At 44.6% G+C, this 26,349-nt stretch overlaps 1 protein-coding gene across 3 annotated transcripts in view; it reads right to left on the reverse strand.

The window, feature by feature from the left end:
• RRAS2 (RAS related 2) overlaps nt 1-26,349 on the reverse strand; it is a 336,038-nt gene that overhangs the window by 82,131 nt on the left and 227,558 nt on the right. For 2 of the 3 annotated variants that reach the window (XM_078681010.1, XM_078681011.1), the window contains exon 2: nt 117-204. In XM_078681010.1, coding sequence (XP_078537136.1) covers nt 117-204 — 88 coding nt within the window. Of the gene's footprint in view, nt 1-116; nt 205-11,839; nt 12,003-26,349 lie in introns of all 3 variants that reach the window. The other variant, XM_078681013.1, reaches the window with a different exon arrangement.

Consider the following 26,349-nt stretch of genomic DNA (forward strand, 5'->3'; position numbering starts at 1 on the left):
TAGATGCAGATAAGTTGGCAAAGATACAAAAAAACATTTACAGGCTCTAGCTAACGTAAAAAAGGGCAATGATTTTAAATAGATCCATTTCAGGAGCATATTCTAAAAAGACTTACTGTCAAGCCTGGCTGCTCGATCATCTATGACACACTGTTTCGTATACGAGTCTTCAATTGTAGGATCATAGTCTGTAACAAAGTAGGACTGGAAGAAAATAAAAACAGTTTAAAGTCTTGCTTTATGTCGTTGATGACATTTTATTTTTGCAAACAGAAAAATCTAGGCAGATTGTAGGCACTAGTTACCACAGGGGTAGATTGATCAATTGTCCAGTGAACAAAAATGTAGCAATTACATTTTGCTAACACTGCCATGTTTAGTAACTAAAATACAGCAAACCTATTTCAGTTCACATTCAAAGGGAATAAAGTAGCTGTGATCTCGGTTTCTGTTTCATGATGTAGTAAATATAGTTAGACACACCAATGGAATTAGTTTGTACTAATTATTTACAGGCTATGCCCGTCGCTGAAATATTTATCGTTAATTACTCATTCCCATTAAAATTTAAAATACACAAACTTTAAAAAGAATATAGTCATCTATATGAAATGAAGAGAAATATATACTTTTAAAACTAACATTTTATAGATAATCCCAAAGCCAGAAAATGCAGGCAAATTGTTATCAAAATGTAGATTATAAGAATAATTACATTTATGGCATTTACAAGGCACTCTAATGTCCCAAGGGAAAGGACTCAAAAGTCCTGCTCACCAACTTCACCTGGAGTAATAGAGACCAATGCAAGGACCTTAAGTTCCTCTCTAGTTGGTAGCTGGCTGACGTTTGGGTATGGGGGACTGGCACATCTGTGTCTGTGTCAACCTTACCACCTCTTGTGACTCTTGAGAGAAGTGCAGCATCAGAATGAATGTGACAAAATACAAAAATGAAAAAACCTGGAAACGGATATTCTTTAATTGTGAACCAATGGTCTGGAACAAAATCTCTGCATTGACCAGGATAGTGCTAAAGACATACTGTAATGATCTGAGTGTCATCTGGTTCTATGCATCACACTCAGCCTAGGGCTCCTCATTCTAGAGTTTTCATTTTGTTTGTGTGGCTCTAGAACTCCCACTGGTCAGTTGCTGCTGGCGGTGTGTGGATAGGAAGTTACCTCTGTAGACACCTTCTTCATATCCAATAAATCATCTTCTATCAACCTCATCCAGTGTACCATCTTTATTACACTGGCGACAATCTCGAAATGGACCCACAGCCGTCTACTTTGCTGAACTACGACTACAGAACTACCAAGACGTCCTAATACACCTCGGTAATTTTAGCTTGCTGCAAGATATTCCTCGTCTAATCTGTCTCACCAACAATGTACTGTGTGCGCTACCCGCCTCCCTGAGCTTTTTGCCTGCTGAAACACATCCTTTTAGACATTTTATCAGTTCAAGCTTACCGTTTCTTCGCGCGCAGCCCTCGAGTCAGAAGTGACTTGCGCTGGCATGTCCCGGCCTTGGCAACCATTATCGCCTATTATGCAACACATCTGACGTCTCCTACTGCACGACGCCCGCTTCCTACTGAGCCACGCCAGACGTAATGGTTGCTTAGTTACTAATGACTCTTCCTTTGTCAACGGCACGTTAAGTCGCCTAGCAACTCAAGACGCTTCCTAGCCTTCTTTCATTTACTCAGCCAAGCTCTGAGGATGCCGCGACTCACGCCTAGTTTGTTTGTTTCTTCCAGACAGGTCTACCATCTTAACAACCCCTTAATACATTGGAAACACTCAGCCTACTTTTGCTAACGGGCCCAGCATTTTATTGTGTTGATTACGCCTTTTCTTCTCCGCTAGCAGGCACAGCTTATTGTTCCTCCTGCCTGCTCTGCCTATACCTTTTGCTGGCAGGCACAGCATATTACAAGTATCTTTACTGCCTGCTTCGCTGACAGACACAGCTTATTTCTAATACATTTGCATAATACTTTCAATTATTCCACAGCTTTCACCAAGCAGGCACAGTACCCAGAGCATCTTGTCTCCAATCTGCCTTCTCCGTTGATAGGCACAACCTTCTTGAGTATCTCATCTACCTTCTTCATCACGGTGATACGCACACCTCTTTTCACATGTGCTTTCACTCCGCCGCTGCAGTGATGAGCACACTCTTGTTTGAAGTGCTTTCACAACCTTGCTATCTTCGGTGACAGGCACACCACTGTTCCCAAAATGCAAAACGTCACCCCACCACCCTTATTCTTATCCAATCCAGGCAAACCCTCCATCAGCTGGTCAAAATGGAAGAAGGTCTTTCTTAACTACGCTAGGGTGTGGGTGTGCGGGGTGTCATTGAGTGCCGAGAGGAAGTCAGCCCTACTCCTTCACTGCCTAGGCTCCGAGGGGCAAGAAGTTTTCCAACACTTACCAGACTTCAATGAAACCAAATCAGACAGCCTCAACGAATTTGAGATCTGCTTGAAGAAGTCTGCACCGTATTTGAGCGTTACCACTTTGGGACATGTGTACTACAACCACAAGAGTCTGTTGGGGTTTATGTGAGCAATTTACGCAAACTGGCCTTCACTTGCAAATTTGAGGGCGCTCTTGAGGAACGCATGCCTGACCAGTTTATGATAGGTTGCACCATAGAAAAGATGAAAGACTAACTATGGCAAAAAGATGATCCCAGGCTTGATGAGGTCATCTCGACTGCCAAGTGTGTTGAGCACTCTCTTGCTTGTGTAGAACTGAAAAAAGGAAAATGGCACTCCTAACACAACTAGTGAGAAAGTACAAGCTGTAACAAAATCTAAAACATTTAAGCAAATTGAGCCTCAGTCTTCAAGGTATAACAAACCTTTCTCTGGAAAATGTTACCACTGTGACAGTATTGGTCACATGGCCAGCGACAAGTCTTGTCCTGCTTTGTATTCCAAATGCCTCAATTGTGGGAACGTTGGTCACGTGACAAAAGCACGCAGAGGATCAAAATTCAAAAAGAACAAGCAAGTGAAGGAAGTTTGGGTTCAAAATGATTCAGACTCTGATCCTGACAAACTACATTGTGGTGAGGTCTTGGCTCGGCCCTGTCAGAGCAAGTGCAAAAATCACATCAACAGTGTCCGATCCGAGTAAATGGTCATCCAATCAAAATGCTCTGACTCTGGGGCGAAAATCACATTAGTTCCAAAGAGTTTTTATGATACGCCTTTATTGGGTAAAATGAAGGTCTTAAAACCTGATATCAGGCTGCTTGCTTACGGTGGCCAACCTATCAAGTTATTTGGCTACTTTGAGGGTGACAGAGTACAGGAGCAAATTGACAGCCGGAAAAATCTACATCTCCTCCAGGAGTGACAGTATAATAAGCTGGATCCACCAGGCCGCTCTCGGAGTCATGCAAATCCCTAGTGGGGATCCACGCATTGTCCTGAAGGGAGACCTACCTCCATCACTTCTTGATGCTATTGATCCATCTGAGTCAGCCAAGATTTATCAAGTGGAATTAGAGCAGGTCTTCAGGGAGGAATTGGGTTGTTTGTCTGACTATACACATAAGATCACCCTGAGGCCTGGTGCCATCCCTGCCACGTGCAAAGTGCATAAGGTACCATTAGCCCTGAGGGACTCCATGCAGAATGAACTACAGAAGTTACTGCAAGAAGGAATTATAGTTGTAACTGAGGCGAGAGATTGGCTGGCTCCCGTAGTACTCGCTCGCAAAGCCTCTGGCGAGGTGAGACTATGTGTAGACTTGCGCGCTTTCAATTGTGCGGTCATAGCGGACAAATACCCTCTACCCAATATTGCAGAGATGCTGACTTAGCTAGGCGGGTCTGTGGTCTTCTCCACACTAGATTTTAGGGCCGCATATCGCCAGATTAGGATCGATCCAGGATTCCATGAACCTTACTGTGTTGATAACGCCATTTGGCACATACAAATTTACGAGGCTCCCCTTCGGCCTGAATTCTACAGCCTCTGTCTTTCAAAATGCTATGGAAGATATCCTGCATGAGTTACCTGGCGTCAAAATATACCAGGATGACGTCCTGGTGCATGGCTCTTCTCAGAAACTACATGATGAGAGACTGAGGGCCGTCCTAGAACAATTTAGGTCTTGCGGTCTAACTTTGCGCGAGAATAAGAGTAGATTTAACCTTACAGAAATTGATTATTTGGGGCATAAGTTGTCTAAGGAGGATGTGAAACCCAGGGACCATTTAGTGAATACCAGTGAGAATCTCCCCATACCCCAGTCCAGAGACAAGTTGGTCACTTTTCTTGGCATGGCCGAGTATTATAATAAGTTCATCCCACGGTTTGCTTCTCGCACCTTCATTCTAAGGGCACTCCTCAAGAAAGGTGTGAGATTTACCTGGTCGCCGCAGTGCCAATTAGAATTTGAAGCTATAGAGGGAGCTTTGAATGGGGCCCCCTCCCATCAGAGTTTTGACACTGCTGCCCATTTCATCATCATCACCGATGCTAGCTCCAAGGGTCTTGGCGCTGTCCTTAAGCAGGTGAAGGATGGAAAGATATTACTATTATGTTCTTATTACGGGCACTGGTGGAGCCAGAAATACAGTACTCCGTCATTGATAAGGAGGCTTTGTGCATCATTTGGGCAATTAAGAAACTTAAAAAGTTTCTTTGAGGAAGTTCTTTTGTGGTACAGTCAGATCATAAACCCTTGAAAGACTGGTTCACAAAGAAAAGTTAAGATGCTGTGTCCTCAAGGATCGCCAGCTGGATAGTCACTCTCCAAGACTATGATTTTATTGTAAATCACATATCTGGTGTTCAGAACAAGGTTTCGGATTGTCTTTCCTGCCTTGTTCTGAGTGACCCAATCACACCTTTGACACTTCTGGAGACTCATGGTGGGAGGATGACAATTATAAAGTGTGTGAGATCATGACTGGCATTTTGAGTGAGGGAGATTGGAAGTCTTCCATGGAAGGTGATCCTGTAATCCTTGAAATCTGCAAGTTTGTAACTGAAGGTTGGGGGGCACAAGAAGTCTGAATGAGGAGACACGTACATTTTGGAATGTGCGTCATGAGTTGTCCGTCTCCTCTGGCTTACTCTGGAGGGGTACCAGACTCATCTCTCCCCTTTCTGTTGGGCAAAGGATCATTAAACAAGCCCATCAGGGTCACCAGGGCATCTCCAAGACCAAAGAGAGGTTTTGATTACACTTCTGGTGGCCCGGCATCGACCTCCTTGTCGAGCGCATGGTGAGAGATTGTTCCGAATGTAATGCTTGTCACAAAGTCTATAATACCAGGGTGCAACCCATGGTTGTGCGGGAGACCCCTGAACGCTGTTGGCAGGAGGTGGCATTAGAAATCCTGGGTCTCCTTAGGAGCAGCTCCGGGCAATCCTATGTTCTTGTATTAATAGACATGTCCTCCAGGTGGCCGGAGATTAAGTTCACTCAACACAGACTAGAGAGAGGGGCGGAGCCGGGCCGGCGACCAAGATGGCCGCACGGGGTCCCGGCTCCGCCGACCTTCTTCCCTCACCGCTCGATTCGCTCACCTGCTCTGTGCGAATACAGAGCCTCCGCACGTCGGAAGGAACGCAGAGATGAGGCGTTTTATCCCGGTGAAAATCCGCGCTCCACGGCCGGTCCGGCGCTCCTTTGCGGGATGCGGCCCGCCCACTGCCTACAGCCGGGACCTCACGCTGTACTGCACCCGGCCGCCCGTTGTCTGATCGTGGCCACACAGACCTGTGGGACGCCGGCCCCCCGTCATGGAGACCAATTTACATCTCAAATCGGCTGGTGCCCGCAACTGACCTGCCTCGCTCTCCCCTTCTGAGGTCTGCTTCTTTCCCCCCCCCCCTCCACTTCGGTATACTTCATCGGCAGCCGGACACTGGGACCTGTTCTTTGTTTCCCTGGAGGTACGCTGTTTGCCGGGCTAAATCGCATCGCCATTGAGACTCTGGCTCGCTGTGGCCGGTGGAGGCACACTGTTGCTATGGTACTTCTCGGGCTGGGGGGGCCCGTCTGCGCAGCCTGGTGTGTGGGGAGAGCGGCATCCTGTGTTTCTTTCACGATGGGGCACCGATGCACCCTGACCCCTGTCTGGCGGGGCCGGTGGTCCCGGAGCTCGTCTGCACTACGCCGAGGGGGTGCGCCCTAGAAAATGGCGACTCGATGGGTTCTGCCTAGTCGTGGTGGCGGCCGGGTGTGCTGAATACCGGGTGATGGCGACTGTATGCCCCCGGGAGGTTGGAAGAATACGATCTGGATCTGGCGTGAAGGGTTTTGATTGCCTTTGGACAGCCGATTACATGTGAGCCGACATCAGCTTCCCCCGTCGCTTATAGTGGATTGAATATTACGGCTCCCTGCGGAGGGGCCGCGGCCGACCGTGGATGCGACTCCTGACCTTGTGTGCTCCAGTTTGTACTTTCTGGCCCGGCCCGACACACCGTGCCCTGTGTTCTCTGTACTGTTGATGGGCCCGTGGGATTCGAGTGCACTTGGGGTGCCATTGTTGCTAACTGGAGAGATCTATACTCTCCTGTGGGACCTGAACTGCCGACGATTGACTTTATCCTGATTTCATTGGGTGCTCCCGCTGTTGTGTCTCTACTCTCCGAACAATTGACTGTTACGTGACATTATCCTGTTTCACTGGGGGCTCCTGATATTAGGGGCCCGTGCTTCCTGTCTTTTCCCCTTTTTTTGAAATTATCTCGCGGGTGGGTGATCCTGCTGGGGTGGGCCGGGGTGGGGGGTGGTGAGATTGCGCAGAGGCTGTTAATTGATTTCTTATTGTTTGTCGTACTCGAGGTGGGCGCCGGGTGGGGGGGGGGTCGGGGGTTGGCCTGGGGTCCTCCTCTGTCTTCTTTGACACTATTTTCTTCTCTTCCTTGTGGACTTTTCATTTCGGGGTTTTAGTTCCTACGGGCGACAGGCACGCTGTTAGGGGGGGTAGGCCGTAGCCATCTACAGTGGTGCAGGGTGGGGGATGGGTTCTTCTTCTTTTTGTCCTTTTATTGTTTCTATGGCCTTTTCTTTTCCTTCTATTCCCTTTTTCTCTTTCGGGATCTGGGTAGTATGTTTCTAAAATTCTGTTGATCGATTCAGTTTGGGGAAATGCTCCTTCGGGGCTCATAGCCATGAACTAGGACTGTTTTTCCGGTGCTGTACGTTGTTGTCTTTATTGATTATCCTGTTTTATATGCACCGGAGCCGACTTCTCAATTACGGTGATCCTGTGAGTAACTATCCTACTTTATTTTACTTCCCTATTTTGTTGTTGGTGAAATATACGTTGCCAGATCCTGTATTTCTTTAACCCTTTAAAAGACAAACCTTCGCTGCTCCTGCCGGGTCTGTGTTCTCCTCAGGGTGATTGTTCCTTTGCTTTGTTACGGGGACTGCGGGTGGCGGACAGTTGCTTTATTGTGATGCTTTACTTGCCTGGACCTCACTGTACTAGCGGCCGGCCACGCAGGTTGTAGGCCCATACCTGTACCTGAGCAATGTGACAATAAAGGTTTTAAAAAAAAAAAAAAAAAAAAAAAAAAACACAGACTAGAGAGGTCACCAAGTTCCTCAATGAAGTCTTCTCACGAGTAAGACTCCCAGATTATCTCCTAACCAACAACGGTGTCCAACTAGTCTCAAGAAAGATGGAGGAATATTTGGAGGAAAGGGGGATCCTGCACAAGCGCTGCGACCCTCTACCCTCCCGAAACCAACAGAATGGTGGAGAGGTTTAATGTGTCTTAGAAGAGTCCATCCAACTGGCCAAAACCCAGAATATAAACTGGAAGTTGGAGGTAGTGGAACGTGTGACAATTTACCGCCTCACGCTTCACTCCATCACAAACAAAGTTCCTTTTGAACTGTTTCGAGGACGGAGCCCCAATACTCGTATGTTCCAAGCATGGATGAGGGACAAAAGTGCAAGAGTGGGTTTCGATTCTGGTTCCGGTGTGGTGATTCCGACTAAAGATCCCAGTGTGGGTTCCCCTTGTGCGGATCCTGGTGAGGTGTCCTGGCAGGATCTGAAGATTGCCAAAAGGAAAGAGTATTTTGACACCAGACACATCACTCACACTCGCGCGCAAGTACATCTTCCTCAGAGGTCCGCTGGGAGTCTCAAAATACTCCTTGCCTTTTGTTGTGAAGAAACTCTTTCAGAATGCAGTAAAGTTGAATGATGGTCGCATCTGGAATTTGAACAGGATTGCCCCCATGCGCACTAAGGTACATTCTGAGTTGGTTGTCCCGAATAATCATACTAAAGAATTGCCTGCCCTACAAAAGAGTTCTCGCACTGGAAAGATTCCGGCAAAATTACATGATTTTGTTCTTAGTTGATGTTTTCTTTGGTCTTTATTTTTTCTTGCTTTCTCCTCTTCTTCCTCCCGGTCCCACTTTACTTCTCTTTTCTGCTTTTCTTGTGTAAAGCGGGAAGGTGTGTAATGACCTGCGTGTCATCTGGTTCTATGCATCACACTCAGCCTGGGGCTCCTCATTCTAGAGACTTCATCTTGTTTGTGTGGCTCTAAAAGTCCCACTGGTCAGTTGCTGCTAGCGCTGTGTGGGTAGGACATTACCTCTGTAGATACCTTCTTCATATCGAATAAATCATCCTCTATCAACCTCATCCAGTGTACCATCTTTATTAAACATACCTCTTTAAGAAAATTACATCATGACAAAGTAACTGTCCACTTCTATTCCGTGGAACCAGGAGCACATTTTGCCAGTATCCTGCCTTTGACACTGTACAGAGCTCGCCTACCTTTTGGCTAGGGTTGGGTTATACATTTACCACGTATACATTCGTACAGAAAATTACATCACCAAAGTTTTAGGACTTTAAAATAACGGTGTTGAAAAGCAACAGAGGGAAGAGCTAATTTGTAAAATTGGCTAGTTAGGTGTGAGAGCCAAACAGACTACCCTTTTCCTCATTTAGTTCAAGTCAACTCTCTTTTGTGTTGGCTTCCATGCTGTTTTGACATTTGTCAGCTGGTGTTGTGGCATTTGGGGTGATCACTTTGCAAAAGGATCTGTCTAACCGCAGCCTCTGAATGGAAACCTAGCTGCTGTTTTTGGATAATATAGAATAGTGGTCTAGTATGAATAATTAATAGACTGGGGACCTTTGTAGTTGGCAACTTTATCAGTAGAGGTAGCTATTATATCTTACATAAGCATCTCGGAATGGTACAACAAAGATACACTATGCACAATATAATTTAAAGATGTCTACCCAATAAACATAGCACTGGGCAGCTGTCCTAGAAAATTATTGTGCATACTCATTGCTGTACTGTTCAAAATGGTCGATTGGCTGCTTCTAAAGATGGCAAACTTCTTGGAGAAGTAACACAATAATAAAGTATGGACAAAAAGCATTCAAAGATGGCTTCCGAAAGCGGTGCTTCCATTGGATACAGTGCACAGCAAAGGAGTAGTCCTGTAGCACTGTGGGGAGATGTTGGGCTTTAAAAAAATAACATAAAAAGGCAAATAAGTAAAATAATAAAAGGAAAGAATTCAAAAGATTGAAAAACAGTAAAGAATTCAAATCATGGTCGCCTGAAACTGTAAAGTGGGTAGTGGGGCAAGCAAGCCAACCAATGAAAGACAATTGCTGGGAAAATAATTGACTCAACCGCCCTGGCACTGAAACACACTCTTTTTAGGTGTATTTGAATAGTAGATCCGAACAAATGCCAACTCTCAAACACCAACACAGTCAGTGGCTGAAGAGGGCTAAACCATTGGTCCATGCTGTGTGTAATATGGGTGGAACAAATGTGAGTAACACTTAAAAAGACCAGTGTTTTTGATGTACCGCTCTAAGTGGCAAGGGATGCCCAGGCATGGATTCCGTGCCCACTGGAACAAGCCATACCAGACTGACGTGCCCCAATCATGGATAAAACTGTCTTGTGTTACTTGTGTTCCTGGTCCGGGAGTACCAGTTCGAGCTTGTCTGTTCAAGCAGGGTCGAGGCTCATTTGAATATGGCCTGGCACGGTCCAAACTCGGGTAGCATGGTGGGCAAAAGAATAGGTTTAAATGTTACCCCGAGCAACCACCAGTAGTTCGTTCCATTGCAAAGATTTGTCCCATCACCAGTTATGTGTTTGATGTACCGCCTAAAGTGTTAAGCATATGCCCAGACATGGGTCTGTGATCACTGAGCCACTGGCATCAAGCTACACCCAACTAACAAGCCCCAAAAATGGTGAAACTGGTCTTGGGTTCCTTGTGTTTCGGTTCATGAAATGAAGGACCTGGCCTGGCAGTTAAGGCTGGGGCTGTTATTATTGGGGCAGGGTCAAATCTGACTGGCATATGGCCGGGACCAAACTGAGGTGACATGGTGGGCAAAGGGATGATGTGTTTGATTGCTACCCTGAGCAATTGCCAGAGATTAGACGAAATGCAAGCATTTGTCCCATCACCTTTTGTGTGTTAGCTAGACAGCTAGGCCAATCATAAAATAGCTCTATGACTAATCCCAAAATGCAAAACACCTGACAAATTTGTATTGGTTTGGGTTTGTGAATACCACAAAACTGGTAACATTGCAACTCTCTACAAAGAATCAGGTTTTGTTATTGGAGATTAGTGTACAATGAGCACAGTGGGTGTGCACTTCATATGATTTAAGTATGTTTCTTGTAAAAAAAAACGTAGTCTTTGTGTCCCGCCTTGCTTTGAAGGCCAGCTAAGAGCATTAAGACAGAAAATACATGAAGGCCCAGTTGGAGTTACCACCAGAACAAAATGTTCATATATAGGGACAAGAAATTTCGAACAAGATCTCCAGCTTAATAAACCAACACGGCTCCTAATCCCAGGTGGGACACAAAAGTGAGTTCTGTAGTCTGGCAAATAATAGGCTAGTGAACCCAGCTCCAGTGCTTTTCAACGTGTATGATAAGATTTTGAACTGTGACAAAATGACTATTATACCAATTAAAACCTTTGCAGGCAGTGGAGTCACATGCTTCCAGAACTACCACTTCTTACATGCCTCTTCATTGCTCTTCATATCTCAGCCGAAGAAATAATGCATTATAATTATGATGCCAAAATGTGTTGCACTGTCCCCCTGCATGCATCCTCCTGCCCACTCCATATTCCTTCCCCTCCTTACTGACTGCCAGTTCCTTTCCACTTCCAGCCTTGATTCTTCAAACCGGTCTCCCTATTCAGACCCTAGGTCTGTCTCATATTTCCAGCACTCTGATTTTTAAGTTCCTTACCTCTCCCTACCCCTCACCCCCTACCAACTGCATCACTTCCTTATCTACTCTGCATCACTGTGCCCCTTCCTAAGGGTCCATATCAATATCTTTACAACCACTGTGCCACAGGAAGTTTAATGGTACAAATGAAGCAACTGAAGTTTTATTGCACAAGTAAACAGAACAGTTAAGAGCAAAGATACAGGCCAACTATAAAAAGAGTTCTCTCCAAGTATAAATAATCGGAACAGTAAGAACACATGTAAGATGGCAAGTCCTCATGAGAGGAAACAACATTCAAAAGGAGGGACTACTAAATGTATTAGCCAATGAAAAGCCAATCATTTCTAAAGGCCAGAAACAGGAACCAATGAAAAAGATGGACTTTTTTTGAAGCCCACATCCTAGAGGTCGAAGAGACAGTGCAGACACTGACTAGGCAAGACCTAAAAGGTACCAAACAAAAATAATGCTGCAATGCCACGCCTGGGGCAGAATGTGAGAAATAAGTGTGTAAAAACTGGATAAAAATGGTAATTAGAATAAAATACAGCTCACATTTCCGGGTCTTACCATGTTCGGTTACATCTTTCTGTAGCTCTCCGCTAAGGAAACGCACAAATATACTGGTATAAATGTCTGGAATAAGTGTGTTTCCATAGTCAAAATTGGAAGGAACACCAGAATATTTCATGAAGATATAGGGATGTGGTGTACCCGCTTGTAAATGTTATGCCTGGGGAGAAACAAAAAAAATGTAAATGTATAAATGCAAATCTGAAGCCTGTTTTCATGTTTAGAGTTTCTATCGGAGGCCGTATTGGAGACATGGCGCACTGTCCTACTCTGCTGCGCAGAGCACAGTTATGACTGTGTGTAAGGTGCAGGCACCGACAGGGCGCCATTTCACAATAGATGGACTATTCCTTTGCAGGCACAACTCCAACCAACCCTGTACACGGACCAGACCAGTGCAGTAGATCAGCTGTTTGAAACCTATTGTCTGCCATTCACTGTATGCGCAACTTGGCTTGCATTTGGAAGGGGCTAGAGAGCTCCCTGCAGAGGGGTGCAGGGGTGACTGCACCCGCCTGCACCACTACGACTTGGGGGTCGCCTGGATCCAAGGGACAGCTTTAATTAGGACGCCTTCAGATTTTCCACACGCCCAACCCCCACAAATCACGTCAGCGTGATCGCATTATGGAAGGGGCTGCATCTGCGGGCACAATTTGTATTACCAAAGGGTCCCAGGTGTGCAAGAACCCGGCGTTTTCCCCAGAGGCACTTAATGAACGTATTACGGCCTATGGTGTTAAATTCATACGCGTTCACATTATGAATGTGTGTACACCTGGGAAACTGGTGTGGATATCCATGAACACTCCTAGGATTCTTCAATAATCCTATGGAAGTCAGACAGCTATTTCCTGCAAAGCTCCAAGTAACGATTGAAGCAAGTTGACGAATTTTGACTTTGTGATGTGTCCCTCCAGTTCCAGTTAATATCAATCTCTAGTTCTTGTTGTGATTATAACATTCAAGTAACTTAAGCCTACGTCAGTGAAGTAGCAGGGGACAGTTTGTCTGTCTGCAAAAGGCATCCTGACAAAAGACCTAGATTTGCGCATGCACTCTTCCTAGAACAGATGGTAAAATACATGCGAGCTACCTTTCATATACAAACAATGAGATCAGCCACTAGATGTCAGTGTTGACTCAAAGAAGTGTATTTATTTAGGTGGCGTTTTTCAGTCACCACTGTGCAATTCTAATGAAATGTGTCCGGAGCAGCATTCTCAATCGTTATCATTGCTATTATGAATCCGTACTGGTAAATCTGACAACATTTATACAAAACAGAATATATCATCCAGTGTTCCACCAGTGCTTACACAAATGGTAGCTGTTTGGAATATATAAGAATGTTTAAATACCATAAAACCTACCTGAAACAACATAGGAAGCTTACAATGTATACGTTGTACAAAATTATAAATGTCCTAGTCAAGTATACGACCTGTGGAGCTTTATCACCCTTTTCATCTTTCACAAAACTTCCATACGTGCATAAGTTCATGGTTTCGAGGCGTGTGCATGGACAAAAATCATCAACCAGCTTTTAAGCGCTTTGTAGCCTTATTGCTATAATACAATTGCGAGAGCCCACTTAACCACCTATTTGCTTGCCTCTTATTTGATGGTGTGCTTGTTCATTAATCCTGTGTTTGTCCCTCCCTTGGAACATATTCTATTTACCTGTGTCTTTCGCTGCTTACTTTTAAGAAGCTATTTATTTTCTTACGTACTGTATTGGAGAGCATGTGTTTTCCTGCTGTCTCTCCTGTGTTCTTTCTTACGACCATACTCCATGTTGCTCTCTCTCGTCCATCTGTTATCATACCACCCCCTCCCGTATTGCTCTCTCTGGCCCTGTGTTACTCTCCCGCTGCACTCCATGTACCTGTCTCCCTTGTGTGCTTCTCCCCCCACCAGGGTCAGCCTTGTTGTATCCTGCTGGAAACGTTCTAGTGTCTCAGCAGACAGAGTTTGTTAACCACTCCCTTGGGGGAGTGGGCACACAGGCATCCACACCCAGGGCTTTAAGTGGGGGGGGGGGGGAGGAGGGTTCTGTGGGGGTCTGAGCCCTCCCCCCAGTTTTTTGGGGGGGCCCCGAAAGGGGGCTTCAGAGGGCTCTATTTTCGGGCCTCAAAGGTAGGGTGACCAGACGTTCCGGTTTTTGTTTGGTGTTACTAGTGTGGGTAACACGTCTTAATAGTGAAATACTGCCAATTTCGTTTTTCACAATTGAAAGGCTAACTTTCCCATAGGATTACATGGGGAATGCTGTGTAAAATATTTACCTGCATATCTTCCCATAACAGCAAGATAGACATATGGAATCTGGTATCCCTGAACTCAGAATTTAATAACACATCATTTAGTGAAGATGGTTTTTAAATTCTAAGTTTGGAAATAGCACTTTTAGAAAGTGGCTATTTTCCTGTTCAACCTTTCTATGTGCCTCTGCCTGGTTGTGTATTGACTGTCTGGTTTGTGAGTGACAGGGGTTGGGGGCGGCTCCAGGAGGCTGGCTGAGTCAGCACAAGGCTGAATAGACCCATCTGCATGTAGAGTGGTGGGAGGACTAGCACCTGGGTCTCAATAGGGCTGTGCCTGCCTGCCACAATGCTGGCTCCACCTCCTGCGGTGCATCTGATCGCCTGCACACAATGCTAATGATCTTGATTTAGACCACGCCCCTACTCGGATAGGCCACATCCCTTTAAGAAATAGGCCACGCCCCTTATAGAGCACCACCATTTTTTTCCCACTTAAAGCCCTGCCAACACCCATCCATCACAGGCGTCATATGAGTGACGTGAGCCCGGGTGCACGTCCTCGTGGCTAGTTCTAATTCAATAGTACTGAGTCCGGGTGGTCATTATCCCGGCATGCGGACCTAGGGCCAAGACACAACCAGCCTTTAACCCATGCTGCCAATATTCTGTGGGGTGCATGGAGTTGTGTGCATTAAGCTTATGTCAACAGCAGCGTCCTTCTCATCTTGCTCCAGCCTTGTCATTGTCCCTGCCTGTTCGTTTCTGAGTGCTTTCAATCCCTTATTAATATACCGTGGGTGAGATTTTGTGTTTTTAACACAACTTTTGCCCCCCCCCCCTCACTCTCTGACCACTGATGGCACAAGTGAATAGAGCCAGGCATGTGTAACTCTGCAGGTACTTAAGCACAATCTAAAATACAGATGTTTCACCGACACAGATAGCGATAGAAAAGAAGAAAAGATCCTTTGTTGCACATCGTATTCCTGTCAAACACAGGTCAACTGGTTAATCCTATATGCACGTGATGCCTGGGTGTGCTCTCGGTCCCAGAGCACACCAATAATCACAATGACAGCCATTCCCAATATTAAAATAGAACCGAAGCGCACTGTCATCTAAAATGCCTGTAACAGGCTTACGCATAAGCCCATCACAGATAAAGATGTCAGTCAAGGAGGCTGATTTTTTTTTTCAAATCCCATCGAATTAGGATGGTGACGAGGTGTCTCCTTCTCGTGCACACACTCAAGATGCACACACATCATGCACACAAGTACTCAAACATACACAGAAACACAAACGCATAGACAAACCCATACAAACATGCACAAACACACATGTATACAAACACACACTCACATCTACATACACAAGAACACACATGCAGAAACATGTACACAGTCTACAAACACACACAATTGCCTGAAACAATCTATTGCCATTTTCAAATGCAGCTAAAACATTGCCTACTAATGAAAATGCTGGCCACAACCCTCATACTCTCCCTCACCTACTGTTTCACTCGGTCTAGGAAAAAACAACCCTCCATGGACACACACACACACACACACACACACAACTGTGAAACCCGCAGAAACCCAGCGAATTAGCTAGTTGGCAGGACTTCTGTAATTACAAAACTGTAAATGTAACTTTTTGCTCTCGCATGAAAGTCTACCCCATCTTTAAAATGTTATACGTATGTATGCATCTTCCTGCTTTGCTCCATTGTAAACTTGTAAATGTATGGCACCCATATAGGTTATGTAAAGTGTTTTACTATACACAGAGATCACACCCACGCTTTAGGAAAATCCAAATACATAAATGCACACAACCATATCTACGCTCACCCATGCACTCACTACAAAAAATACCCACATGTACAAGCACATATAAACAAACACACATACATGCTTGAGTGCACGCGCGCGCACACACACCCTCCCCCACCCACTCACAAATGAAAGACATTTTTTTACGTGTTTAAAATATGATCAGTTGGTCATTCCTCGATTATCTCTTGCTTGGAAACACTTCATGACTACACAAAAATCTTAGCTCCTCGGACACCCACCACATTTTCTACTAGCTTGAACATCTGTGATTACAATGATATGAGTGTGGCTTACTTTTTGGTCCTGCACCCAAATTCTACCTTTGTTGTTGAAATGACACCCACATGCATGTAATTATCTCCTTGCTTTGGACCACTATAGTAGTGCAAATGTACTAGATCCATAGAGCCTATTGTTAAATGGGCCCGTCCCCACAAAGACTATGCCACCTGCGACAACAGACAACACAAATCTCCAGTGAACCCGACCGACAGTGACCGGCAGTGAGATCTGCACTTTGCGCTACCACAGCAACAGCCCGATGTGATAGTCTGCTTTACTGCTACCAAAGGACTACAATGCTGCTCAAGCATGCCTGGTTTCCCAGAGCTCTGCACTGCTGCTTAAGGCCTGCCTTGCTCTTGCTCTTGCTCACTGAGAAGGAAGACTGGACCTGCTCCCTTAATCCCTGGCTAATCTGAGTGACTCCGATGGCCAGTTGGCAAAACTCCTGTTGTGAACAACAGGGACATAATCTGTGGAGGCCTCCCTGCTACTGCTCAGTCGACCTGCTGCCACTGGACCTGCCTAGACCTGTAACTGGACCTGCCCAAGCAATACTGGCCTCTGCTAGAGCAAGACCCTTATCCCCCCACCCTCCAATAGGTGCCTTCCCAGCTCCTGGACCCTTGGCTTGCATGTGCACTCCTCTGTGCAAAAGAATGAGGAAATCAAGCCACAAGCAACAGAGCAGTCCTCTGGTAGCAGTAGGGCACTCCTCTGAGGAACAAGGCAATCCTACAGTAGTGTTCGCAGGCCATGGAGTGTACTAAAGAGGTGGTTCAGGAGGTCCCGCATTTATACCTGGCGCCAGCCTGTGAGGTGGGGGTGACACAACTGATCCTGGAAAGTTATTCCCTTTCCCCACCAACTCTCCAATTAGTCTAGGGTGGCGAAAGACTGGTGTCAGGGTCCTTTGAGTGTGTGCTGGAGACAGCCATTTGAAATTTGAGTGGGGCAAGGAAATGCTCTGTTCAAACCATCCTGGTAAGATGGTCCATCCTGCCAATACCTAGACACCCACTGTCTCGCTGTTCTGGGAGGTATACATAAAGGCCAACCACCATGCTATTCAGTAATGTGACCAAGGACACAGGAGGCAGGCACCAAACGGTTAGGACAAAAAAAAATGTCAACCTTCTAAAAGTGCAAAAAGAACGATTGATGGACAGAATGCAGAACAATGTCATACATTCACCCCAGTTCAGAGATCTGGGCATAAATCCATCGTTTTTTTGCTCACCATTCCATTCCAGTTTAGACAAGCCATGTGCAAATCCGCATTGACCCTGCGCCCAATGGGAACAGTTCAGCCCGAACTGCCAGGCCAGGTCCTCCATGGACTGGAAACAAGCATCCTAGGACCTGTTCCGGGCTTTCAGCTCTCAACAGCCAGGATAGCTTGACTCCAGAGGCATGGAGAGCACGGGACCCACATCTGGGCATACCCGTCCCACTCGGGGTGACAAATGCAAAAAGAATAATTGATGGACAGAATGCAGAACAATGTCATACATTCACCCCAGTACAGAGATCTGGGCCTGAATCCATTGTTTTTTTTGCTCACCATTCCATTCCAGTTTAGACCCAGCCATATGCAAATCAGCATTGACCCTGAGCCCAATGGGAACAGTCCAGCCCGAACTATGACAAGAATCCTGTGCACACGTTAAGCGAGGTGTATACATGTATCATGCTTAATCAAAAGAACACAAAAGGTATTAAATGAAACAAAGTGGACACAATAGAAAGTCTTTTTGTTCTTCAAAGGATTGTATTTGACTTTCCTTTGTTGAAAGGTAACTTCAAAAGCAAATTACCAGCCGACACGGGTTTCGTCAAGCGGGCAAGGAGCCCGTGACTCTTCAGGGCTGTATGTTGTACAAGACAGGGGACCCTAGTTATTTAGGATCATTGGAAAGAATAGAGATATACTGAATAGTATATAGCCTCTGTCCAGCCGGACAGGAATTTATTAATTAGATTTTTTTGTAATAGTTCATTTTTTCACATTAATACAAAAAGTGGGCACGACCTGTGACCCACAGACAGCAAGACAAAACAAGTGACAAGAATTCATGTGGAAAGCGCACAAGGCGGTCTGCACTATTACTCAGTAATACAGACTCAGATTCATTTCTAGCAACCCATTGTTGGCGACATTACTGTGAATTCATAACAACATATGGTGCTTTAAAGTCGACGACGTTTCGATGCAATTCAAAGGTACATGCATCATCTTCAGGACAAAGCTATTTAAGTCATGTTTGTCTTAAAATTAATTTGCACATGTTACATAACCACTCGGTCGACTAGGTCATCCCTGGTAGAGTTGAATACCTCGACCGTATTACACCAGTGGGTAGATTGGGATTAATCGTAAAGGGCCGCGGGAGTTTCGCACGGCATTTAGGGTCGGTCAGCACGGGGAGTTAACTTGAAATTGATAACTCGGATGGCTAGATCTGGAACGCGGTGCTGCCGGGTTTCCAAAATTGGATTGTGTAGCAGGTCCTGCTCGATGGCGGGCCGAATGGGGTTCTGGCGGTAATCTTCAGGGCTGTAAGCACAAATGGGGTAACGGTCCGTATAGCTGGCCAGTCCCTTAGGAAGACAGAACCCGTCTCTCCGCTGCCATATCCTAGGCATTAGCTGGTTTGAGACGGATGTACCCGCCCGTCTCGGAGTCCACAGTGACTCACTATCGCTGATTCTTTCAACCCAGACCCCAGGACGGAAATATCGCCGGCTATACAGACCGTTACCCCATTTGTGCTTACAGCCCTGAAGAGTCACGGGCTCCTTGCCCGCTTGACGAAACACGGGTCGGCTGGTCCTTTGCTTTTGAAGTTACCTTTCAACAAAGGAAGGTCAAATACAATCCTTTGAAGAACAAAAAGACTTTCTATTGTGTCCACTTTGTTTCATTTACTACCTATTGTGTTCTTTTGATTAAACATTGTACATGTATACATCTCGCTTAACGTGTGCACAGGATTCTTGTCATAATTACCGAGTGGGCCCTGGTCACTCTCTGCAGAGGTTTCGGGGTCTCCTCTGACCTTGCTGCACCGTCTTCATTATTGTAGTTTTTTTACCTAACACACACCGCTACCAGTTAAGGCGTCACACTTCCTGTACACGTCAAAACCCTCCACAGAACACGCAGTCCAGCCCAAACTGCAAGGCCAGGTCCTCCCTGGACTGGAAACAAGCATCCTAGGACCGGTTTCGTGCTTTCAGCCAGGATAGCTTGACTCTAGTGGCATAGTGCGCCAGGTATGCCCAGACTTGGGTCCTGGGCTCACCTTGCCACTGGAATCAAGCTATCCTGGCTGAAGTGGGGTCAAACCCCGAAATCGGTCCTAGGATGCTTGTTTCCGGTCCAGGGAAGACCTGCTTGGCAGTTCGGGCTGAACTGTTCCCATGAGGCACAGGGTCAAGACTGATTTGCATATGGCTAGGTCTAAACTGGGGTGGCATGGTGAACAAAAGAATGATGGATTTAACCCAGATCTCTTGACTGGGGGTGAATGTTTAGATTTGTTCTGCATTCCGTCCATCAATTGTGTGTCTTTTGCTTTCTCGCCCTAAGTGCGCCAGGTATGCCCAGACGTGGGTCCTGGGCTCACTGTGGCACTGGAATCAAGCTATCCTGGCTGAAGAGGGGTGAAACCCCGAAACCGGTCCTAGGATGCTTGTCTCCGGTCCAGGGAAGACCTGGCTTGGCAGTTCGGGCTGGACTGTTCCCATGATGCACATGGTCAAGACTGATTTGCATATGGCCAGGTCTAAACTGGGGTGTCATGGTGAGCAAAAGAATGATGGATTTAACCCAGATCTTGACTGAGGGTGAATGTTTTGATTTGTTCTGCATTCCGTCCATCAATTGTGTCTCTTTAACCTTCTAAAAGTGGCATTTTCAGAAATTGTGACTTAAAACCCGACTTTACCATTAGAGAGGATTTTAAATTACAATTCTTTTTAGTCCAAACTTGGCATTCCTACCTGTTGCCAATCAAAAAATAGCACTAATTAAATGCAATAAGGTAACCCAGGATATGCAAGATTTAATACCACGTCTTACTTCTTAAATACAATGCACCCTGCCCTCCGGCCTAGCTTAGAGGTGACATATAAGTTTTTAAAAGGAAGATTTCAGGCCGGGCAAAATGTTTATTTCACCAGGTCGAAATGGCAGTTTAAGACTGCACTACAGGCTGCAATGGCAGGCGTGAGACATGTATTAAAGTGATACTTAAGTGAGTGGCGCAATCATGGTTGCAGGTCCACTAGTAGTATTTAGCAGCCCTGGATACATGTGGTACCATATAGTATGGACTTATTTGTATTTGAGTAAATTAAATATTCCAATCAGGTATAACCAATTGTACATTGGTTAGCAGTGATAAAGTGCACAGAGTCATAATGCTAACTAAAACCATTTCAGAAAAGCAGGAGAGGTGCAGGAGGTCCAAGTACAACAAAATGCCTGAGAGAAAGCACACATACTGTTCTAATAAAATGACAGGATACGTTACGTTTCTTTTTTATTTAAAATATTTACTCCAAGCAGATGACGCCCACGTTTAGATGACATTTTCTTTCTAAACATATGCCACAAAACAAAGTAAACATGTAAGCACTGCAAACATATGTATATGTGGGACAGTATGCGCTCCATGTTGCTCTCTCTAATGTGCTGCTCTCACTCTCTCGTATGCTGCTACTCCTTGCTCGGTGTTAGCCTCAATCTCCCTTACTTTGCCCTCGTCTCTCAAACCCAACTTATCACAAGCCTAGGAGGCCACAACCACATTTCTCTATATTGATCCACCTTCCCTCGTTCCCTTTAAATCAACATACAGCCTCTAAATATCTCGGACTACTTCGCAAAGCAGTTAATCACGTAAGTCCCGAATTCTAGAAACAAATCCCTACATCAGCAGAAGTCATTCCGAAATATAGGCCATAAATTAGGAAATCCTTCCTCAAAAGTTGAAACGCAAAACAGCTATGATGGAATGAAGCTATGCAATTTTTTTTAATGTGCACTGTCAAGTATGCTTTGAGACGAGTTCATATTGACCCTAAGAAATCTGTGTATGATCATTTGATCAGAAAGGAATTGATTCCTGGAACCACTACCTTGACAAATGTACTACGTTACTTTTCAGAAGATTGCTCTCCAGCAGCCTTAGGTACAAAAAAAAATGCAAACATAAAATACAATTAAGTAAAGACATTTTACAAACTCAGCTATCCACAAACTTCATTTTGGGTTCTCAAGATGCGACTCTCTGGGGGTAATTCTGGTGTTATTGGGTAATCATTTCCACCAGTACAAGGCAACTCATGAGAGTTTTTGTGATAAGAGGAGTTCAGATGCCATCATGTAAACAACGTAGGGTATGAGGTTTGAATCTTTCTTCACCGGTCGTTCGTATTTTCTTCATGTTGGATTTTCGGATCGGCATATTTTCTAAAAGCACTAGGCCAGACCAGAAAATGTGTGCCTTTCAATTGCACAATGTCTGTGATTCGTTTTTGGAGTAAAAAACATAATATTATTTTCTTCAGTTGGTCTTATGTCTACTTTCTTTTCACTTTTTAAGTAGATCATCTCAGCAGTGCCTTGTATTCAGCTAGCGGCCTCCCTGCATCCATCCAGAGTCCCGATTCCGACGGAAGACCAACTGAAGAAAATAATTTAAAAGACTTCATACAGGTCACAAATAAATTACACTCGCTGTGACGTCTCGATTGTGGGAGGCATTCGATTGCGACTGTCCATTAGACCCCATCAGGCTTTTGGAACACAGACCATGTTTTTGAGATGACATTTTAAAACAAACTACTATTCCATGTAACGGTGGCTACATCCAAAGTCCCTAACCAGAAGGATAACTAGAACCGATACCCAGTGTGAGCGATTCTGAAATTTTGAAAAGGAGTTCCACACAGATACGCTGTATATAAATTTTGGTTATATAGCGAGAAAACTGTCCTGAAGAAGGTGATCTATCAATCAAATTTCACCGAAACGCTGCGTCGACTTCTGTTTTCTGTAACGAATTGCATTTTAAATTGTTTGTCATTGTTTTATACTTATTGTTTTTAAGAATAAATTGTTTTTTAAACTTGCAAAAATATTTTTTAATAAATGTCAAGATAATTCTTGTGTATATCAAACCTGTTTCTGGAATACGTGGTTATTACTTGGGTGTTGGCTGACACAATAACTATAGATTTGATGATTTAGTACTGTGGGTGCTCATGTGTTTTTTTTGTCCAAATTGTGTACATATAATTATATGGAAATAGAGGGACACTTTGTCGTTGCTTGTTCCTGAACCCAGTCCCTATCATCAATAATAGGGTATCTCCCCCCTCTTTTGAATTTTTACTAGATCCAGCATCATTTTTTCACAAAACCTAAAATAAACACAATGAAAATATCAGAAAAGTAAGTAAGTATCATGAAACCAGGATCCCTGGTTATAATCCACAGCCTAGAACCCACAGAAATTAAGCAGCTATGATTAAGCTAAGCAGTCCTGATTACACCCAACAGTACAATGCTCATGCAACATAATATATGGAATCACAAATTACATCAGATATTGCATCACTGCTGATATTATCAGTGCATCATAATGTGTAAAAGGCATACATGGGATGCATTTTGGGGAATGCCCTATATGCAGCATGCTCATTACTGTGCTCAGGCCATTGCCTGCACACACAACATAGACGGGCACTGTGCACACAACGCTGCACCCACCTTTGTGTAGCAACAAGAATTGTGCAAAAATACTTTCTTCCTCAATACCTTAAGCAATATTGCTCATTTTTGGCAGTTATGTTTTTACAAGTGATGTTATTGAAGGTTGTACGTGTGTGCTACACTACTGCTACACTTCTGCTTTCACTTCCACTCCAGTATCTATGCGTCTGTGTGGCATTTCAAAACAGTTAGAAATAAACATAACATTTGGTTAGTCAGCAAAATACGTAAAGTGACCAAGTTTTAGAAGGAAACCCAGTACTTAAGATACACTACGCCTTAACCATGGAAAATGTATTGCATTACAATTCATATCATTTAGTATAACCATTAGACAAATCAATGTAAATGAATGGAATTCCCCATCTAGCAGTCGAGAGACTGGAGATCCTACAATTTTTAGATTCAGCCAAAAAACCACTTCAGACAACTAGCCAGCCACGTTTTCCAAACCTCAATATATATATATATATATATATAAAATTCACTAGATAAAAGCTGTGAAAATCTGAATAACAAATTCACCAGTTGTGCTTACCTATGTCAACTACTACAGGCACCATAACTTGAACCGCTCACTAAGTTGTTCTCTTCGTAGCTTTATTTGTGTTTCTGTTCCATTGGCAAATTGGTGTTTTGAGCATGGCAGTTGGCATAAGTTATATGTTATGTTATGTTATGTTATTAAATCATTTATTGAGCGCACTAACACTGATTAGTTTCTCGGCGCTAAAATTGACAGTAACACAATCGAAGGTGGGGAAAATAGATTAAAAATCTTGTCTAAAAAGCCAGGTCTTCAGTGCTTTCCGGAAAGGTAGGAGATCTTGGCAGAACCGGATTTCCAGAGGAAAGGTGTTCCATAAGCAGGGGGCAAGTGTTGCAAACCTACGTCCACCAGAACGTTATAGCTTGTGTTGTATGCATAGATAACCTTATCTGGTGAATTTTAGTGTCTTTATGCTTTTGAACCAGAGCAAAACCAAAAAAAGCACAGCTTGTCAGCAATTGCATTGCAAATTTACCCAGCAAAGTCCATGATAATTATGGCACTACATAAATAATTCCAATGGGCATGGAGTTCTTAAGAGAAGAAGGTTATGTACAGAGCTTATGTATTTCCAAAGCCTCACCAAAGCTTAAATGTAGGCATCAACAAATAAAAAAGGCAGTCACCCTTTGTGGGGGCAGCATATAATGATAGGAAAATAATGACAGCACGGATTGTCTTGCTACAATAAAGGAAACAACATTTTTGCCTCATAAAATGAGTGCAATAAATAAAGGTTAACTACACGGGCAGCAGATGACTGCTGGCCATATAACAGCAACAGCTGCTATGTTACAGTAAACTTTGAACTCAGCCACCGATACAAATATTTGCTTTTCTAATGTGTGAAAGGGCCTTGTGTGATGCACCTCTTCGCCTAATCTTGGAACTAGTTCTTTTTATCTAACTTGGGGTTTAATGTACATTGGATTTTCTCCATGTTGGCAACAAATTGACTGCAGAATAGCTTTCATTCCAGAGAATGAAAGCTGATGCAAACTAAGGGGCATATTATCAAGAACAACGTTAAAATTATCGCCGCTTTAGCGGCAGGAAACTGCCGCTAAAGCAACGATAAAGGGCTTGATAATATGCCCTTGTGAATTCCCATAGAAGTCCATGTTCTGGTGTGAACCTGGCGATACCAAAGGGGATGATGGACGGAGCGTTTGAGCAAATCAAAACACTCACCCCCAGTCAACCTGGGCTTCTATGGCAGTTTCCTGCCGCTAAAGCGGCGATAATTTTAACGCTGTTCTTGATAATATGCTCCTTGGGTATTTGTGCAGAGCTCTATATCTGGTGAATAGGGGAATTTTCCAAAAACCTGATAAATCTGGTAAACAAGTTAACATGCAATTTGCACTTAGTATATCACTTAACTTTAATTTTCAAATCAGACGCTTTGCCTCACTCCCAAAGAACAGAAGCGGTCGCATAAAGCTGACACCAACAGCCCACAGAAATCTCAGTACTGGAACAGAATGTCAGAGCACACCATGATATAATTATGAAGCCTAAAAAGTCAATATTTTGAAGCCGTTATAACTAAATTCACTTTTATTGTATCTGAAAATTTACAAAATAAACCTCTAGTTTATCATTCCAGTTTAAGAGCGAACATGGCCCAAGGGCATCAGATGTGCTTTACATGAGCACCATATTACTTATACATTGTTTTAAAGCACAGGGAGATCAAGTGATTTTCCCCAGAATCGCTGGATGTTGAGTTACCCAGGTTCAAAGTCGCAAATCTCACTGTTAGGTCACATCTCCTCTCTAAACTTAGTAACATTGGGGATGCCATCTGACACTGGCGGAAGCCATACATTTTTATTCCATGTAAATTTTTGGATTTAAAAGGTTACGGGGGAGTGGCCAAGATGGCGACCTGAGAGAACGTGCATCCGTGAGGCTTCTCGCTCCAGACTCTCTTCTCATGCCTACTCGCTACTTTCCCCTGAGGCGGAAGCAGGGGGAGTTTCTCTTCTATCCCTCACAATTGCTATATTTGGCGGAGCTTAGCGCGATTTTATAGCTGTAAATATTTTAATCTGTGAATTTTTATTTATGCTACCTACTTACTTTGCTGCTCTTCCTGGACGAGATTAACATCGCTCCAAGGCTCTTGACATTTAGTTCTCCCTCCCGGCGCAGTCGATTGAAGCGCTGACGCCGGGGTCAGAGGGCTCATCCGCCATCTTAGGGGGAGGCAGGGTAGCGGTCCAGCTCTTGGACGCCTCCCGCCCTCCCTGGTTACTTAAGGCGCCATAAATCAGTACCATTTGCAGACTACTCGCTACTTTCCCCTGAGGCGGAAGCCGGGGGGCGTTTCTCTTCTATCCCTCACAATTGCTATATTTGGCGGAGCTTAGCACGATTTTAAAGCTGTAAATATTTTAATCTGTGCATTTGTATTTATGCTACCTACTTACTTTGCTGCTCCTCCTGGACGAGATTAACATCGCTCCAAGGCTCTTGACATTTAGTTCTCCCTCCCGGCGCAGCCCATTGAAGCGCTGACGCCGGGGTCAGAGGGCTCATCCGCCATCTTAGGGGGAGGCAGGGTAGCGGTCCAGCTCTTGGATGCCTCCCACCCTCCTCCTGCATGGATATAAACAAGAGGACTTCCCGTCCGCGCAGCGGGCGGGCGCCTAAGGCAAGCCCGTCTGCACCCGTCCGCGCCTGGCCCGCGCCTAGCGCCGGTCCCCCTGTCACTTTGACTACAAAGATCTGCTGGTCAAGCTCTCAGCTCCTTCAGATTAGACAAGGTATTTGCTCTC

The sequence above is a fragment of the Lissotriton helveticus genome, chromosome 3_1 (assembly GCF_964261635.1).
Source record: "Lissotriton helveticus chromosome 3_1, aLisHel1.1, whole genome shotgun sequence".
Lineage (NCBI taxonomy): Eukaryota > Metazoa > Chordata > Amphibia > Caudata > Salamandridae > Lissotriton > Lissotriton helveticus.